Source organism: Phyllostomus hastatus, unplaced genomic scaffold (assembly GCF_019186645.2).
Source record: "Phyllostomus hastatus isolate PE091 unplaced genomic scaffold, TTU_PhHast_1.1 phas_contig_58, whole genome shotgun sequence".
Taxonomy (NCBI): Eukaryota; Metazoa; Chordata; class Mammalia; order Chiroptera; family Phyllostomidae; genus Phyllostomus; species Phyllostomus hastatus.
The window spans coordinates 18,810,772-18,831,072 of record NW_025333916.1 but is presented as its reverse complement, the minus strand read 5'-3'; the positions used below and the strand labels follow the sequence as shown (position 1 = coordinate 18,831,072).

The window sequence follows — 20,301 nt, the reverse complement described above, 5'->3', positions numbered from 1 at the left end:
AGCGTGCAAGCACCTCTCTGATTTAGCTCAGCACTGTCCAACAGAACTTTCTGGGATGTCGGAAATGTTCCACAGCTGTGCAGTCCAATATCCAATGCACTCTCAAACTGTTGCTAGTATGACCAAAGCCCTACAGTTTTGGTTTTGATTGATTTAAATTTAAGTAGCTATGTGTGGCCAGTGGTCACTATATTGAGGAGCACAGGTCTAGCTTATCTCCAGTTTCATCCTCCACTCCCATGTTCTAGCTCTACCGAATAATAGTTCCCGAGATCTTATTTCTTGTCTCTGAGTCTTTTATATTCTATTCCCTTTGCCTGTAAGTTACTTCTCTGCCTTGCTCACCTGGCAACTTTTATACATGAAGATACCACTGCTTACATGTGCCTTCTTTGTTCCATGGAAATGTTTGGACGTATTTCTACAACCATACTTCTCTCAAAATATTAATTAGTCTCTATATGTTTTTATTTCTACTAATCTGTGTGAGCAGGTTTTTTAATAGTAATTGCTCAACTTTTTGCTCAGTAAAATACATTAAAATGTGGGAAAATTTTTAGCTTCCATCAAATTCTCACTCCAAAATAACACTATAAAGGGAGTAACATGTACTTAATTTGACATCTCTTTTTTAAAGATTATGTATGTATGTATGTATGTATGTATGTATTTATTTATTTTTAGAAAGAGGGGAAGGGAGGGAGAAAATCAGGGAGAGAAATATCAGTGTGTGGTTGCCTCTCACATGGCCCCCACTGGGGACCTGGCCTGCAACCCAGGCATGTGCCCTGACTGGGAACTGAACCTGTGACCCTATGGGTCGCAGGGCCCACGCTCAATCCATTGAGCTATACCAGCCAGGGGTGACATCACTTTTCAAAGCATCTTTTCTCATTTTTGTCTCACAATATCCTGTAAATTATGCAGAAAAATATTAAATCATAAAGTTAGTAATAAATATTTCTTGAATAAGAAGAGAGCAATAGACAAAGTTCAAGTTATGGTGCAAGAAATAGTCCCTGTCTTCAAGTAACTTAATATCTAATTGATAAAAAGACTTGCACATGCTTGAAGAAAAAAGAAAGTAGCAATATGGTCTTTAATTGATATTACAAAAAGAAGAAAATTTTCAAAGGAAACCTTAAATAAAATCTCAACATATACAATAAAAAAGGCAGTATGGAAACCGGGTGGAGGAGGAATGGAGCCCTTGCTCTCTCACTCGCACTCCTTTGGTGCGCCTGAAGCACTGCTACGGAGCCCCAGGCTTCCTCAGACCCAGGCTGAAAACCACTAATTAATACGTGCCAAAGGGAGCTGGGGGGAGGGGCGGGAAGCAGGATTGATAGGGATATGGTGGTAAGAAAAGGCTTCATGCAGAGGAGGGAATGAAGTCCAGTTTTTCAAGAAGGGTAGGATCTGAATAAGAGGAAAGGAAGAAACTGATTAATTACTGGATAAGAAAATATAAACAAAGGCTGAGAGGTGGGAAGCTAAGGGGTTTGGGTTTATCTTGTACACTAAAGGGAAATGTTAAAAATCTACCCAAAAGAGGAATGGTATGACATGGTATTGCAGGACAATTAATCATGTGGTAGTGTAAGGGACAGAATGAAAAAGGAGCATTAACATCAGCAGTGAGAAAGAATTTACAATAGTTTAGGTAAGATGTGAAACAGACTGAAGAAAGATACTGGCAGTGAGGAAGCAGAAAAGGCATTTATATTAAAGACATGGAAACTGAGGTACAGGGAGATTAAGCCTTGTCAAGGCCATAAAACAAGCGAATGATGAAACCACTGTAGGCCTAGAAATGAGTTCTTCTAACTAGGATAAAAATATCTTGCCTTTCCATGCAAAAGGTAACTTTTCTGGTGGGTTCTAAAGGCATGTTTCTTCATTTGTTTGTCCGTCCATCCATCCATCCAAAATATTAGATGCCCATGTTTAGTAATAAAAATTGAGTAAGAATAGCCTCTCATTTCAACTATGGCTTGGCTAAAGACTTAAGGAAAAAGCGTCAGAGACCAGATAGGAAAATTCATACTATAGGCAAGGTTGACTTAAGAAAAATATAGGTTTTTTCATATCATTTCAGTAGACAGAAGTATTAAAGAAATGATTACCTATCTGTTTAAAGGTCTGGCAAGATGAAAGCTGCCACTGAAAGTTTATCCTAAACTGAATTCTGAGGCCAGCTGAGTACACTGAAGTATTTAATTAATGTGTAGGAAACAAAATGTCTCTGTGGCTTAGAAAAAAATAACACTGCATAGAAACTGAAATGAGATACCATCTCAACTATCGAATGCGCAAAGGCAACTTCTAAATACAAAATTCAGCACAGGTAAGGGCGTAAGGAATCTGGCATTGTCATACTAATACTGTGTAAGTTGTTACAGGCTTTGTGGAAGGCAATTCTACCAACAGGATTCTTTATAAAGCCTTTGTCCCAGCAATTCTACTCCTGAGAATTTATCTTAAGGAAACAGTCATGGAGATAATGCAATAGTATACTTGTGATAATGCATACTGCTTCACTGATTATGATAGCAAAAAATGGAAAGTTAAATTTCCAACAATAGTAAACCTGTTAAACATAATTTATTACAACAATATAAACGATAACCATGCAGTCATTAAAAATGAAGTTGTTAAAGAATATGGCACAGAAAGTAATGTGTATGATAAAGAAGCAAATAATGAAACAGTATCTCAGAATAACTCAACTGGTTTTTTGGGGGGAGGTTGTTGCATATGAAAAGCAGCTGAACTGGTACGTCAATGTAAACCCAGGATACTTGGATTACAAATCCATTTTTCTTTTTCTTTTTGAAACCTTCTACAAAAGTTTTTTCTTTACTGAAGAGTATTTTATGAAGTAATTATATAATTATACTTCTGATTAAAGTCTTACCTTAAAATTTAAGTAAAACTTTCAATATATAATAATTTAATATGAAGTTAATGTGTTAAATGTAATTTACTGATGTTGCTGTTCCAACTTTATCATCATCGTCTCCATCACAGCTAACTGCCCAGTAAAGTGCTTATCAGGTGCCAAGCCCAGTTTTAAGTGCTTTTACATTTATCAACTCATTTAGTCCTACTAACGCTCCTGAAAAGTATTAGTATTATTCCCATTTTATAGATAAAACAGATACGGAGATTAAATAACCTGCCCAGAACTGGAATGGGAACTCAGAATGCCCAGCCCCACTGCCCTCTCAGCCACCTCAGTCTCCTGCTGCACTGCAATGTACTCAACAATACGCTATCAAATACCATAAGGCTTATCGGAAGCATTATAGTTGGGTGACATACATTTTTAAAAGACTTCACAGTTAGTTAGATGGTTGTACTATTAGTATAATTATATAGGTTTACATTTTCTATAAAGAAACACCAGAATATGACTGCTGCTTTATGATCATATTACTGGGATAACACAGTAATTTCTGTAAATATAAAATATGACTGGAAAAATGAAAAAGAATGCTACTTCTAAGCTTAATCTATCATTAGGCCATATATTACCTTAGCATAAATATTTTCTAATGTATTATCAACTGACCTCATGAAATAGTCATATAGTTTCCCAACCTTTATAAAGAACTGTAGAAATATTCAGCCCTTTTTTTCACTTTACGAATGGATAAAATGAGGTGCATATTAACTCAATTGATTAAAGGGTTCTGCTAATATCCCCTTCAACAGATCTGATAAGAGGTTTTGATTAAGTATCACATTACTTAATCAAAAGCACAGAACTGTTTTTGGTAGAGCCAGTCTATTGCTGAGCAAACTTCCTTAGAGACAAACAGTGATTACTTCAGGTCATAGTGGGCTCCTTCACTGCTCCATGCCTTTACTTCCCTTACTTTCTTCTCTAACCTCCAACTGCTTAACTAATTCTTAATGTACACTAAACTCAAGCGTTATGTTATATCTGGACATTGCTAGGTGGGGTAGGTAATGGGGTACCTAACAGCATTCTGGCATATCTCTCTCTCATTTCATTTACAGTGTGGCAATCTAAGGGCCACTTTATGTGTTTTCCCTATGACATTCTGCGAGTTCCTGGGGTAAGGACAATACTGTATTCATGTAGAATCTCCAGCATGCAGCAGATTACCTAGAGCACAGCAAGTGTCTGTTTCATAGATGTATTCTGCATGAAGACAACAAATTCAGTACTTGCAGTTTTCCTGATATGTACTGAACAAATAACCTCTGCAGATTATAATGTGCCTCTTATAAAAACCAAGAAATGTGTCTGGCTTGCTTTCAAAATTAATCTAATTCTCACAGCTAAGAACTCAAGCAACTGGAGACTAACTTTGTAGTTTTTGATCAACAAATTGCTTGCTATGGACAGTGGAGGATTATTGAAGCTAATAAGCAGCATATAATGAAGTCAGTATTTCAAGAGCCATTATTAACAACGCTTTTCTCCCATAACACTCCACTTGTCTACCTGTAAGCTCAGATCATACCTTTGCCACAAGCCTTGGTAGCTTTTTAATTGGTTTATGTTTTCCTCCTCATTTTATTACTGTACTTTGCATTTCTATTATATCTCTTATATATAAGGTGTTACTTGTTCAGGTAATCTGGGTCCCTGGCTAGATTAGTCTCTGGAAGAGAATGACTAAATTCTATTTATCTGTTCTATCACCGAGCAGATGATCCACAAACATGGGCAACAATGATTTAAAAAGATTTCAAGTATCATTTCTGCAAAAGATTTTTTAAAGAAATAGTTTTGGGTATAAAAACAAACACACACACATACTATGTTGAATTAAAATAAAATTGGGATGAAATTTCCCTTAAAATTAAAAAAATACTTATATTCAAATTTTTAAAATTTAATATTTAAGAAAAACTTTGTTCCTACATAACAATGGATTAATAATGAATCAAACAATAAATGTCATCATTTATATCATTTTAAAGGTTTCTCACTTTTCCTTAGTTGCTGGTAAATCCAGAGTTAAATATAAGGAGAAAATTTAATTAGTGCACTCTAGTATCTTTAACATTTACTCTTAATTCCTTTTTAAATGTGCTTGACCACTGCTGCAAATTGTAAAAGTTACATATCTATATAAAATATTCATCATCACAGAAAGATGTAAAATATAAAATAAAAGCCTCTCTCCTTTTTCCCAGTTCAGTCCTGTACCCCGAAGGGGCTGGAGCTATCAGAGTGAGTTGTTTCTTCTGTAGCCTTCCAGAAATATAGGATGTACAATCATGCTTGTGTTTGTGTTCAGGATGTAACTCTTCTTTTATTCCTTTTTGTTTGTTTGTTTTAAAAGATTTTATTTATTTGTTTTTAGAGAAAGGGGGAGGGAGAGGAAAAGAGAGGATGAGATACATCAGTGTGAGAGAGAAACACTGATTGGTTGCCTCTCGCATGTTCTCATATGAACCCGCAATGTAGGCATGTCCCCTAACCAGGAATTGTACTGGCAACCCTTCACTTTGCAGGACAATGCCCAACCAACTGAGCCAACCTGGTCAGGGTCACTCCTTTTTTCCCCCCCACAAAAACAAGTAGAATCATGCTCTACATGTTATCTTTTTAAAAAATTACAGTATTTTGGGTATATAACACAAATAGCAGATGGAGATTTGCCCCATTTTTGTTAAGGATTAGTTCATCCTATTGGTAGACATTTTGTTTTGTTTGATTTTGCTGTAATAAATAATGCTGCAATGGAATTTTTATTATAAACTTGCATATTTTATTAATTCAACACATATTTACTGGGTGCCCACTATCTTCCAGGTGTGTTAACATACTAGGAATGGTAGTGAGCAAGACAGACAAGGATACTATTCTCATTCAACTTGAATCTAATTGGGTGAGAAAGACAATTAACAAGTAATAAAGATATTAAACAGAATTTCAGATAGTGAAAACTGTCATGAGTAGAGTTATTAGTGAAGGTGTGTAAGAGAAGTTGATTTCTGAGCGGGGATTGGAAAGATAAGAAACAGCTTGCTCTCAGAAGATCCGGAAGAAATGTTCTTAGCACCAGGAACAGCAGAACAAAAGGCCCCTGGGAGGAATGAGCCTGGTATATTTCAGAAATGCAAAGGAACAGAACAGATAAAAGGTAGGCATACAAGGTTTTAGAAACCTAGGGATATGGATGTTCATGTAAGTGTAAAATTAAACTCTTACATTAAAGGGTCTAAAACAAGGATGAAATGAGATTTGATCTTGCTGGTTTATCTGTATAATAAATTCCTAGAACTAATAGATGAAAACTGATAGATGTGAGCAATTTAAGTTTTGAGAGATATTATTATAATGACTCCATAAAGCTATACCTATTTATATTCCTACGAAAAACATATGTAGAATGCTTTTTTCTCTAACCCTTAGTAATAATGGATGTTGCTTTAAAATCTTTGCCAACAGGTGAAAAATGATGTAAACTTTAAAACTTCACCAATAGGTGAAAATTATTAAAATTTGGCTCCAATTTTAATTTCTCTATATTAACTATGTCTCTGTTTTATGCATTTTAATAACTCTATATTAAGAATTTGTCATGAGACAGTTTGGGTAAATAATATAAATGCAACAGCTTTATATTCTGTTTAGTAGAATAACAAAACCTACAGAGATAACTCACCTCTAGCATGGAAAAACTATCTTGAAAAATGACAGCAGTTTAATATTCATGAAATCTTACTTGTTACTCTTCTTCCAGTGCCAAATGTACCCACCAACAAAGTCAATTCCACTCTCTCACAATGAAGGAGATGATGAATATACATTTTTGAATACTTGGGTTAGTATATTTGTAGGATTCTAAATTCCCAGAAGTGGATTTGCTGAGACAAAAACTTTTTGCAGTTAAATATTGACAGGTATAGCCACACTGGCTGCCAAAAGCTTTTTGTATCCAATTCTACTGACATCGAAGTGTGGCAGGAGGAAAATGGTGGTATCCTTTACATTTTCAATTACTTCCCTAATTCCCTACCTCTTTAAGTTAGGTATCTCAGTCCCCATAGCCAATATTTAACAATGCAGAAGTTGTCAGATATGGATAAATACTTACTGAAACAAGTATAAAGTATTAAAGCAAAAGATCTTAAAATTAATATGGTGCACCTTTATTTGATCAATTATATTTGTTCAAGGGACACAAAATTGATATGCTGAATAGATGAAAAAAGATACTAACAGTACCAATTTCTAAAATTTCCTTGCTGTATTTATCCATAATTTTTTCATAATAAATGTTAATATACTTTGAGACACGTAAATAAAAAGTACTCTAAAAATAAAAATACTACTTAGAAGAAATATTTAAATTTTAATACTTACAATCATCTAAATCTAGAAGTGAAATACCTTTGGTAACAGGATTTCTATCTTGTTTTGTGTTTTTTTCTTTCTCCTGTAAGATATGAAATATTTCATTTACTATATGTTCTTTTTAAAAAATCTGTGATGTATCCTTTAACACATCAAAGCAAACATTCTGCACAGTCTTCCCCCCACAATATTAAGCTTTTATATGGTTACACAAAATGTTTCTTGAATCAAATTTTTTATTTCAATTAGCATACAGTATTTCTTTCCACCATACAAACTGTTAATTATTTTGAAATATTTTGTGTTTAAACATTATAAAGAACCTTCAGAAGAAAACTTAAAAGGTAACTAATTATCTGACAACTTTCTGCTAACATGAAAATGTAATGTCTGTGCACTTTCTGCGAAAGTGCACAAACACTATTGAAAATAATTTTTTAAACAAGTTGATTTGAGAAAAAGGAACACTCAAACTATATATGCTTAGTCTGAGATGGTCACTGGCTTGTGATGGATTAGCCTTGCTGAGATATAGTTTGTGATGTGTGTTGTACCATGTGCGTAGTATTTCAACAATGGGTGTGTCAGGTTTCTGCCAAAGGTATTCATTAAAATCTATAAATGACATTTTTCAGGCTCTTGTTCTTTAGAGTTGAAAAGGATTAATTTACTTTCTTTACTGTTTTCCTTTGGGGAGAATACGTACTTCAAAACATAGCTGTGCATAATTAGGGCTTCCACCAACTCAGATTTGCGTATTCAGTCTACTATGTTTTTGAAATGTGGATAACCACAGCCTAGAAAACAGTGTCTGTAAGGCTGAGGTGTTGATGACAGTTTGCTTAGAGATATAGAAAAAATATGCAATCTTAAAAAAATAAAGTGCAGTAACGAGTACCATCATCGGCAATTAAAGCACAACAAATAGTAGGGCGTTAAATAGATGTATTTGGATCAAGGTTACTTACCTTTATAATCTATACTTTTTTTACATTAAATCTCAAATTAAAGGCCAAAACTCAAGTTTTTATTAAAATGTTTGTTCCCTCCTTCATTTAGTCATTAATAGATATGCACATAATTTTTAATATGTATCAGATTCTGTGCTAAGCAATGGAAGTAATAGATCCAAGACAGACATAGTTCCTGCCTTCATATAACTTATAATCTACCAAAGGAGTTTATAGATCATTGTTTATGGGAAGTATTACAAATATGTTGGAAGTATTTTTCTAACCATGAAAGCTATCATTAAACAAACAAAAGGCACATTACCACCACTTACAGTTTACACCATGTCAGAGCTACTACTATACCGCGTGTACATGAACAAGAGCAAATACACCAAATTATATCATAGGTAACATTTTAAAATAATTTTAAGTTATGCTTGTTTTTCTTCTAATGCCTATACTGAGAAAAAATATTTTCCAGGCTCTCACAACGATACACATTAAAACACTAACTAAAAACATCGGCATCAATTTTCTTCCTCAAAATAATTATTTCTGCTACTGAAAACTCCAAATCAACCAAATGGGTTTTAATTTTCATTAGTTATTTATAAACAACATTTGCCCCTCTCTCCGCACCACAAATGAATAACAATTTCTAGAGCTAAGGAAAAAAAACAACAACAGAAGAAATGTTAATTTTGAAGCTGAAATGTAAAAGTTGTAAGTAATAAAAACGTGTTCAGAAAGCAAATGCCATCTCAACTAGAATATCATTCCTGTGAAGAAAGAACATATAACAGAAAGAGCTTATCACCATGTGACTTATCAAAATGCTATGCTGAGCACAACGGGTGCAGCTTCCTCTAAGCTACAATGGTGCATGACTGTCTTCATGGAACTGTAACCTCCCCACCTGAAAAATTAGAGACCCATCAAATCGAGATAAAGTTAAAGCTGTAGGCAAGTCTATACCTTATTTTCTACTTCACAGCTAAGAGTCTGTAACAATATCTATTAAATACACATCAGGTCACATACAACACAGGACAGACTGCATGTGAAATTGGGATAAAGCCTAAAACAGAAAGAAAAAAGGCTTTCAAAAGGACAGAATTTCATTGACTTTCTGAGAACAGCAAATAACCAGTGACTGAAATACAACATTAGCAATAGATAATGGTCATTTCTACTAAATTGAAAAAGCCTTGCATTCTGAATCAAGGCTATAAAAAGCTTCATGATGTGTTTGGCATTCCTCTCTTATGTTATATTTCATTTTTCATTTTAAAAAATCCATAGTAAGTTCAAAACATTTTCATACTTAAAGGATCTACTATAAAAATAAAAATCTGAATTCTAAACAAAGAAGTTAAGAGCCCTATTCCATCAAACATTTCTCCATTTGCAATTCATCTTGGTAATAGAGACAGAACCTGGGTAAATGCATATAGGACTGGAGGCAGGAGATTTTTCTTGCTCAATGCATAATTCATGTGCTCCGCCTGCAAAGTGTGTAAAATGAGAATTTCACACCGCAGCATGAGCCATGGAGCTGCAGAGAAAAGGCAGATGAAATCATATTTTACTGTGTGAATTTTATTTCTTACCCTCCCAATATTTATACAAAACCATCATTGACAAACCAAACACATTGACAGATCACCCACTGTTTCCATTGTGTTAGTACTTGAGAGGAGATCAGGCAGAAACACAGACAATTTGTTTTTGTATATTTTTTTAAATAGAGAATTAGGTTTTTAGCAGCTGAGTGACTGTATTAGACTTTTTTTATAAGGACAACAGTAACTGATCTTAAAATCTCACTATAAAAATACCTAGTTATCAATTCATCATCCTCAAATCTCCATTTTGTTTCTATGGTATTCGATTATACACCTTCACATATCAACATTTTCAAAATAAAATACAAAGTCTCAGGGTTAAGAAACTGATTTCTATTTAATATATTTCATTTTAAATAATAGATAAAAGATCCTGGAAATTCTTACTAAGCTCCAAATACTATAAATAAAATTATGAATAATATCTATAGAGTTTTTTATGTATTGTGCATGTTCATTTTCATGCTGATTTAAAAAGAACAAGGGAAAAAAAACATCTCACATGACAAGTATCAAATATGCCTCCTAAGAGGAAATTATTGTAAAGAGGTTTGAAATTTTAAACCACAGAACAGGATTAGTATATAAACTTTGTCCACCTCATACCATGCTTTGAAATCAACAAAAATTCAAGACTAATGTTTAGCCTTACAAGGCAAGATATTTGCATGAAATATTTTCCATTAAAATTACCAACCAAGGTCAATTTAATGACTCTCTTGCCGCCAAGTCACGTAACAAATTTGGTTTTAAAAATCTGAGGCTCACACTTACACTGTGCTTTAAACCAAAAGTACGTTACCAGTAAATTGAGGTTTCTTATAAGTTAAAAATTAGTCTAAACTGTTAAATAAATCTTTCCCATTACATTATATCTACTTCAATAAGAAAACTTATTTAATGGCATTCACTATTATTTAAAGATCTCGAATGAGGTGAAATAGTATTTCTGTTCTGGAGAATTTAAAATATAAACTAAACTAGGAAAGACATAAATTGAAAAAAGGCAAGGTTTTGAATTATGAGTAAAAACCGATATTTTACAATATTCACAGATGTTACAGAATCGCAACTTACATAAATGCTTGTGAAAACACAAGCAAAGCTTGTTTCCTAAATTTCAAATAGGGCAGAAAATCAATCAGAAAATAGTTCCTTTCACTCTTATCCATAATCTACTTCAGAACACATGCCAAATTTTCTTTAAACCCAATCATTTTGGGCAAAACAATTATTCCGTACTATATATATTTCAGAAACAAACATGTAAAAATAAAAATATGCTTGCTCATCAAGATAACTATAACTAAAGAGAACAAGATAATTATGTTTGGTCATTACTGACAATATCTGATCTCAAATAAGAACACCTCTCAATCGATAATACTATCAAACAAACAACAGAATAGAATATATACTATAGTTTTGTGTCTTATGGATCTACTAGGATGTGGTGTTGAATGACAAACACTTCGTGAACATAATCCAATAGTGGTTCTCACCCTTTGTCCCTATACCATTCACATGAGTAATACCCTCTCATCAATAATATTTCTTATTCCATGCAGTCTTCTCAACTAGGAGAAGTAAAGAGACCACCTTCTGATATGGGGCCATTTTCTCCTCAGCTTATGTTTTCTGTAATTAGAGAAATAGTGTAGAAGGAAAAACAAAGACACAGAAGTGGGAAAACATACAGCACGTTAAGAGAACCACAAAGAGTACACTGACATCAGAACACCGGGAACACAAAGGAGGTGAAGTCTGGAAAGGGAAGTCTGGACTTGCTAGCCTGGGGAAGTTTACTAAACTCGAATGATAAGGGACATTATTATAGGTAATGTGAGCATTAAGCTGGAGCTGCAAAGGACTGGGGCTGGGGAAGCTCTGATTATGACCAGTGGCAATGATCTATGAGTGAGGTAATAAATAACTGATCTACAATGGTGGTGGTAGGAAAATCAGAAACAGATCTGAGAAATATTACACAGAATCTCTAAGACTAGGCAACTGTGTGAACATACACGATGAGAGAGAAAACAAAGCCAATTTTGGGGCTACTGATCTGGAAGATCTGGGATAAAGAATTCTAGTACCAAATGGTACAGCATGTCATCTTCAGGCTATATCAATAGGTTTGGGAAACCAGTAGCTCCTGATAGATCTAAGAATTTGGTTTTAATTTGGGAAGAAATGTTACAGCTGTTTTAAGGACTTAGAGATGTTAGTATGGGGGAATTCACACAGAAGTTTTAGTTGAAACTAAAACTTTTACAAGAGTCAATGGGTCTCACAACAGGAAAAATGCAGAGAAAAAAGGAGTAAAAATAAATTAATTCCCATTAATTTTTAATTAATGTTTAATATATTTTTATAAATTAAATTTTTGAGGTGACATTGGTTAATAAAATTATACAGGTTTCAAGTGTACAATTCTATCCTACATACACACGATATATCATAATCCATATTTTTGAAAAGTAATGTATACTAAGCACTAACTCGGGGGCAATATTCACACTTGGGTGTCAGAAAGTAGTAAAAGTGAAGCAATCAAAAGAAAGGCAAAGAGGTCAGAAGAAAAGGAATGCAGAGAATTTCAAGTAGGTAGGAGAAGAAAAGGATAACTACTGCAAGAAGGCCACTGGGTGAGGGGTGATCCCAGTTGACTTTCCACAGGGCAATATGTGTAGGAAGTGACAGGAGTGAAAACCAATGTCAGAGGGACAAAGAAATAACGGTGTTGAGAGCTACTGGATGGAGAACATTTACATTATTTCTCTAAACTCTCACACACTCACTCTGTCTCTATTCCACTCCCTCCTTCCCCTCTCTCTTTAAATGTTGGGAAAAACTTGAGTGCCTTGGTTAGCGGAGGAGACATTAGTGCAGCAAAAGACTGAAGGTGTAAAGGAAGCAAATGATTCTCAACAAGACAAGGCCAAAAGGAAGGAGGACTTATTTTTGGTTATAAGAGGACTTGGATCACTTACTCAGAGCTATTCGAAGAAAAAGGAAGGTGAATAGGTTGTGTGTTAGAGAGCAGAGTGGTAGGAAACGTTCCCAGCACGTGGTAGTTCAGGATTCTGCAGAAAGTGGTTGAGATAACAGGCTGCAAGTAAGGGGTCATCCTGGAATACTGACTCACATCTTGAATGGTATAAAAAGAGTTTAAAAAAGGAGATGTAAGTGCTATAACAAATTTTTGGTTCCTTTGGTGTTCTATAATGCTAATTATTAGCATTGGTGTTCTATAAGGCTAATATTGTTGGTCTCTCATGGACTTAATGTTCAAGTTAAAACATGTTAACACTGATGTTTCATATTTATATAGTGCTTTATATTGATTTTCCACATTTGACTTTTTAAAGCAGCACTTGAAAGAAGTGGAGTAGGTATTAGCATTTCTACTTTATAGATGAGGAAACTGAAGCACAACACTATGCCTATCCCATTGGACCATCATATTCAAAGTACCTCATGTTCTCATTTCCATGCTCAGTATTACAAGAACACATTGTCCAAATAATAGAAATGGAATAGAAAGAGTAAAAGTATAGATTTAGTTTGGCTGCAGATTTAAAGTATATGAATTTTCAGCACTAAAATGCTGTCATGCTAAATTAAGGTAAAGCACCCACCATCTGCCTTCATTACTCATAATTTCGAGCAGAAGCCACAACACTTGGTGCAAGGAAGACTTTTCTACAATTACAGGGTTGTCCATTATTAGAAAATTGATATACTTGTAATTGCATGGTATACTCCAAATCACTCAGAAAGAAATAGAAAGAAAAAAATAGTTATGGTGGCGCCAAGGTGCAGAATATTCCAACTGATAAATTAAAACAAACTATCCTATCTATCTATTAATAGACAGAAAAAAGATATTCTAATATAGAGAAAATACGTCACATAAGCAAAACACATAGACATGAAAATATCGACATGAGTAATGCCTGAATTTCAAGAGTCTTGGTTCATTGCAATATTTTAAAATTTTATACTGATACTCTACAGTAAAATACTTCCAATTATTTAGAGATTTAATCTGGTCATTGATAGTCTTTGACAAAGAATCAAATTAAATAGCTGACATGGGGTACCTCTGTGGTTTTTAGTCCTAAAGCCCTGCTTCCAATACTATGTAGGCATTAGAGTCCATAATTTTTCAACTTTTGCAAAATCATAAGAATAACTCATTTTAATTCCACCAACTGGACATTCATTGATTCCTTTGTGTGTGTTTTTTTTAAATACTGATTTCTTATTCTCAGTTATACTGACTGTCAATTTCTAAATCTCCTTTATTTTATTTTAAATAATATCTTAAGCTTTTTTATATAATTTAACATAAGTAGGAAATGAGAAGATATCAAACTCACTATATAATAAGATTTTATACAAGGCCAGATTAATAAACCTAAAAATCCATAAGATTTTATGTAAATTTTTGAAACAGAAATCTTAGATATATAATATACAGATACAAGTTTTAAACATAAATTCACATTTAAAATAGGTTTTACTATGTGCAAGAATATTTCAAAGAAGGTTAAAACAAATATTAGCCAATTTTTAAACATGTTTATTCTTTAACAATAAATCTCTGGATAAGCGAGGGAAATCATATACTTCAATGGATTTATTTTCATCCTTGGTTGTTCAGATGAGTTATGAAAGAAACTGGTAAGTACAAAAGAAATAAATCGAAACAAAATTAAGTATATTTGTTTTTTATTTCAAATATTCTCTCATTGTATAGAAAATATTATTTCTAAAAGAGGCTTATCAATAATAAATGTTAAGTTTTATTGAATGCCTTTCAGAAAAAAATTGAATTCAACTGAAAAGATAAGGTTTGAACACATTTTCAATATACTGAATACAGTTTATTTAGAAAACAAAACAGCATTTGAAGTCTAGCATCAACATGACCCATTTCTAGGAAAGGAGTAAAAATTAAAGATCAGAAAAATATATATTAAGTCTGAATTTTATATTAATAACTGTCTTCTTGCAATTTATACTTTCATGTTTTTGGTGCTAAGCAGACAAGGTTAAAGGTTAAAAATACATAAAAAAGCGTTAGCATTCTATTACATAAGTGGTTCTTACCTTTGTTTTTAAATACAGGGCTACTGAATTTTTATTACTTAAGGGATATATATCCTTTCATTAAACCTTTAAAAATATCCTATTATTCAAAATACCCGATTTTTAAAAAAAGAGTATTAGTCTCAATTTCTCACGCCGCATGTACATTTATATTCCTTTGTTCAATACTATTTCTGTATTTCCTTTTACTTCCCTTTAGCAAAAGCCTTCCCGTCACATCCTAGCCAAGAACAACAAAGGCCGTGCTCATAAACACTGAGCTCTCTAATCTCAATGGCAAAGGACCAAGTTAAAACAGGCTTCTAAATTCTCTGAAGGGTTGAGTTACAAGGGAAGTCATTATCTAGAAAAAATATATATAAAGTCATAGATGTGGATAAACGAAGAGAAAGTTTATTTTAGCTGTTAGTGACAATGTTAAATTCCCTTCTTAGTTTCTTGATTTTCTACAAAACACCGATTTTCAGAAAAATTTATTCTTAATGGGGAAAAGGCTATAAAAATATTTACTTTTCATTACAACAAATGCATAACCTCTTACCTTGGTGACTTTTCTGGATTTAGATTCACTTTCTGATTCTGATTCAGATTCTGAAGAACTGTCTTCTATTGAACTAGATTCTGCACTGGAAGATTCTGAAGTTTCAGATTTTTCATTTTCTTTCTCCCCATCATCTGAATCACTGTGTATAATAATAAATTTTGAAATATTAACTTTAAATCTTTTAAATAGACAAGTTTAAGTACTTAAAAAAATTAAATGGCAAATGTTGCTGTATTTGTCCATTTTGCCCATAAATCAGAAACTTTACTAGAAAAGAGTATTTCACTGAGAACCACTTCTTTTTAGTATTTAAAAAAATGATAAATATGGTTTTAAAATCCCAGAACATATTAGTGAAGTAACAATAAAAGATGTATTATCTATAACCAAGTAAAGCAGAACCCATTCAAAACCAATTATAGGAGTACATCGCGCACCCTGAAATGCAAAAGAGCACAAAATAACCTAAATGATTTCCTAAGCAGAAAAAAAGAAACAATAATTAAATGTTTGATTTACCAGGAATATATATTAGGAACTAACAGTAAAACTTCAAAGATACTGGGGCTGATTTTAAAATGCTGTCTCAAAATACTAGTGTTCATTAATAAATATAAGTATTTATACATGTACTTTTGCTAATTTAGGCTTGCATTTTATAAATTTTTCTGTCCAAGAAAATTATTTACACATGTTCCTAAATGTAACCCTAAAACATATTATGAGAAAATGTTAACCAATTCAAAAGAGAATTTTTCTAATGCACCAAATCTTACTAAAAAGTAAGATAGCAAATATAAACTTTTTAAAACCTTGATTTAATCTTTTTTCCATTACCATTTAGTCCCGTTATACCCTCTTCCCCCAGCAATCACCACACTGTTGTCCATGTCCATGAGTCTTTTTGCCTTTTTGCTCAAATAATCAAAACTAAGTGCTGATGCCATTCATTTATCTGTTCACTCCCTCTCTCATTTAACAAATAGTTATCGACTGCCCACCATGTGTTGGCACTGTTGGTGCTGAGGATAACAATGGTTAGTAAGACAGATGATCGCCATGTGCCTTCCTTACAGAGCCTAGGGTCCACTGGAAGACACAGGGAAATAAGGTAGCACTGACATTAAAGTATGGTAAGTAAGAAAGTATAGTGTGTCAGGAGAACATGTGCAGGGCCATCACAACAAACTTATGAGAACTGGGAAGGCTTCCTAGAAGAGACAGATTAAGTTGAAAAATAGGAATGAGGGGGCAGAGGGTAGGGAGGTAGTTCTCCAAGGGAAAGGATTACATGTAAGATAGCCAAAAGGTCTCAGGGGAAAAGAGATGACTTGTGGCCTTTGACATTTTCTCAAAACTAAAGGTGTGGCTCTCCTTACTGTGTGTGTGTGTGTGTGTGTGTGTGTGTGTGTGTGTGTGTGTGTGTGTAAGACTCCATCTTGTGCCAGGTGTGGTAGGAACGTCATACCAATGATTTAGTTTAGTCATTCCACCATATTTTTACTGGGTGCACTATTATCCTACAATATTCAGGAAAGTTAAGTAACTTCCTCAAGGACACACACACAGGAGGGCTGAACTGTGATTTGAACTCATGTCTGTCTTACTCTAAAGACTGTATTTCCCCTACTACACCGTTCTATCACCCTTGGACTAAAAACAGTTTGGAATATAAAATTCAAATTTAGTCATAAATACTTATGATTACCAAAGAGTGGTTTTGATGAAACTTAAAGATCCTTCGCTTTAAAATACTATCATACAGTTATACTGGCAAAGTTTTAAAAATAATTCTAAGAGAAGGCAGAAAAACATGGGACAGAGAATGGCAAGGCAAGGGAAGAATCAATATTTCCTAGAATTGATTTTTTGTGGGGGAAATATGATAGCTGTTTATTAAAAATGGAGTCATGATAACATCTCAGAGCACATGTAATTATATTTGATGACTAGAAAATATGTTGTTGTTTTCCCCAGCAAAGAATAGCAATTTATTATCTCTAATTCAATGCTTAAAACATGTACTTAAAAATATAAGGTTTAGAATGCATCTGAGATTCCCTTTGATGTAATAAACAATTCTTTTACATTCAAACATGGGTAAAAAGTCCATTTCTGAAGGAAAAGAATAATGAAACTAATCTAATATATGATTATAAATTTCTGGCATACTGGCTTTTGCTCTCTGGAAAGACATTTAGTGCACTGAACCCAAACTTTCCTTTCCTAGAAATAAGACACTCCTTATAAACTATGTAATCATAGCTACTCTGGTATTAAACCACAACTACAGAATTTCTCTCAAAGAAAAGGCATTACAAACCAAGTAACTCCTCTGTTGCAACAAGGAGTAATTCTGAACATATTTAACTTTTAGCTTTTGAGATAAGATTTTAAAGGTAAAAGTGTTATTTTGTTATGCATCACTCAATTTTGATGGGTAATTATTGTTTACTTTACTACTTAGAGTTTCAGATGTTAATCTAATGAAAAGAATTTACTGGTAACTAGCTTTTTAACTTTGCAATGATGAAAAGCCTGTATTAATTTAACCTACAGATTTCATTTGTTCTGAACAGGAAAAACAATATAAATCACTTTTAAAATCATTAAATCCTGACTTAAATTAATAAAGTCATAATTAGGGTATTATGCTGTGTTTGTTATGGAAGTGGCAGGGCGAGCGGCTTTAATTACTGTCTGTAATAAAAGGAGCAGAGCGCGCACTGCGCCCCAATCAGTGCTGTCAGCCACGACCGAGCGGGGCTGCAAGCTCATCAAGTGAGCGGGCAGTGGGCTCCCGGGGAAAGGGCCATCATGTCTACAGAGGCCACGCGCTGACAGCAGCGAGGAAAACAGACTCTTACAATCTAAGGAAGCAGCCCCAGTTACTTAAATTTTTAATGACACTTTAATACATGATAATGTTGTTGATAATGGGAGATCTTAAAAAGCGCTAACACTTATATATCTTATGACCGTCTTCCTTCACAGCCCCTGACTCTAATATTTGGATCATAATCTTTTTAATATAACATTATTTAGAAAAATCAATTGTCTTGGTTACATAATGGCAAAGTGTTGAAGGATTTAATTTTAGCCCTCAGCAAAATTGCTACGGAAGGTAATTAAGTGTTTCATACCTACTGCTTGATCACTTAACTCAGCCTTCCAAGGTTATACCAATTTTTGAAATATAGCCCCAAGATTTGTTCAAGTTCAAAATGAAAACTAAGCATTGTAAGTAGTAGCATAACGCAAATTAGTATTCTAAATTAATTTTACAAGATTTAATATGTGTTCAGGAAAATATATACATACTTATTTTTCTCACTCTATGAATTAAAGGGAAATACTAGCCTGGCAGCAGATACCACAGAATAATCTTTGAAGAAAATTTTGAGAAGATAATTTACCCTTTCTCTTTGGTTTTGGAGCTCCTCTTGGCCGTTCTTTTGTTCACCGAGGACTCACTCCCACTCCCACTCCCACTCCCACTGGAGGAGTCCTCGCTGCTGTCACCACTGCTGTCTCCTTCCTCGTCCTGCTCTCCACTCTCACTTCCAGATTCACTCTCTGAAAAAACAGAACCAGGTGCTCTTTGATTTATAGCCATTTAATTACACATAAGGACACAAGTAACTGTTAATATTCATCACAAATGAAACAGATGTTGAATTTTAGTTTACTGAACACCGCTTTTTACACTTTTATTTCCATACTCCAGTCATTCAGACTTCTGGGATCCTGCAGCAAGGTGAGTGTGGAGGGACCCCACAAGACACACGGGGGCTTTGATAACGACTGGGAAAAGCAAAGAAAGGTGAACCAAGTAAGTAAACCAAATCTGAGAGACTCTCGCTTTTCAAACCTATAAGTATCTAGCTATGGCAAAAGCTTGAAAAAAAAATATAAGGATAAATAATTTTTAATTCTTCTGTTAATAATAGGAAATTTAATTTAGAGAAGAAAAAGCTAACAGTTGAGTATTAAGAACAAATTTTGAGAGGGAAATGAGCCATTCAAGTCATCTCCAAACATTACTAAATCCAAAAGCAACAAGTAAAATTATTAAAGTTATTACTTATTTTAGCTAGCACAGGAGTTTTCCATAGGTCAAAGAGATGGTAATAATTACACTGAAGAACTATACATTTAAATGTTTTATGTATAAATTATGGTATACTAGGTCTCTTTGGTAGAAGTGCTGCATGTAGTATATTTATGTGTATTTTAATAATGAAGCATACTTTTTACCCTTTGAAATGATTATAGTTACAGAATTGTATTCTAGATAAAGATGACAAACTGTTGCCCCTACAGTGGTCCATCTGATGTAGTGCCCTTAGGCAGAAACAGAACCAGTGGTTAAAATATTATCCTAATAAGTTAATATCTATTTTATGAGGATTTATGTGCCACACAGTAAAAAGCTAGGAGTGCCTACATTCTTTTGGAATAACTTGTATTGGTTAAAAGCATGGGTTCTTAGGTTGGAATGCATGGTTCGGTCCTGGCTTTACCACTTTCCAGTTGTAAGACTAAGCAAATTATTCAAACTCTCTGGGTCTCAGTTTCCCTTTCTGTACACAGGAATAACACTAGCTACATTATGGAGGTGTTACATAAAGAGTAAATGATTTGAAATATGTAAAGAAGATTAGGATACAATAGTGCCTGTCCCATAGTAAGGCATTTATTATTCTGGGCTTTTAC

The 20,301-nt window shown here is 33.7% G+C and overlaps 1 protein-coding gene across 1 annotated transcript in view; it reads right to left on the bottom strand.

Moving 5' to 3' along the window:
- AP3B1 (adaptor related protein complex 3 subunit beta 1) overlaps positions 1 to 20,301 on the bottom strand; it is a 242,378-nt gene that overhangs the window by 73,744 nt on the left and 148,333 nt on the right. Inside the window, exons 19-21 of the mRNA XM_045848192.1 lie at positions 19,002 to 19,161; positions 15,583 to 15,724; positions 7,355 to 7,427 (exon numbers count right to left, since the gene is read on the bottom strand). Coding sequence (XP_045704148.1) covers positions 7,355 to 7,427; positions 15,583 to 15,724; positions 19,002 to 19,161 — 375 coding nt within the window. The remainder of the gene's footprint in view (positions 1 to 7,354; positions 7,428 to 15,582; positions 15,725 to 19,001; positions 19,162 to 20,301) is intronic.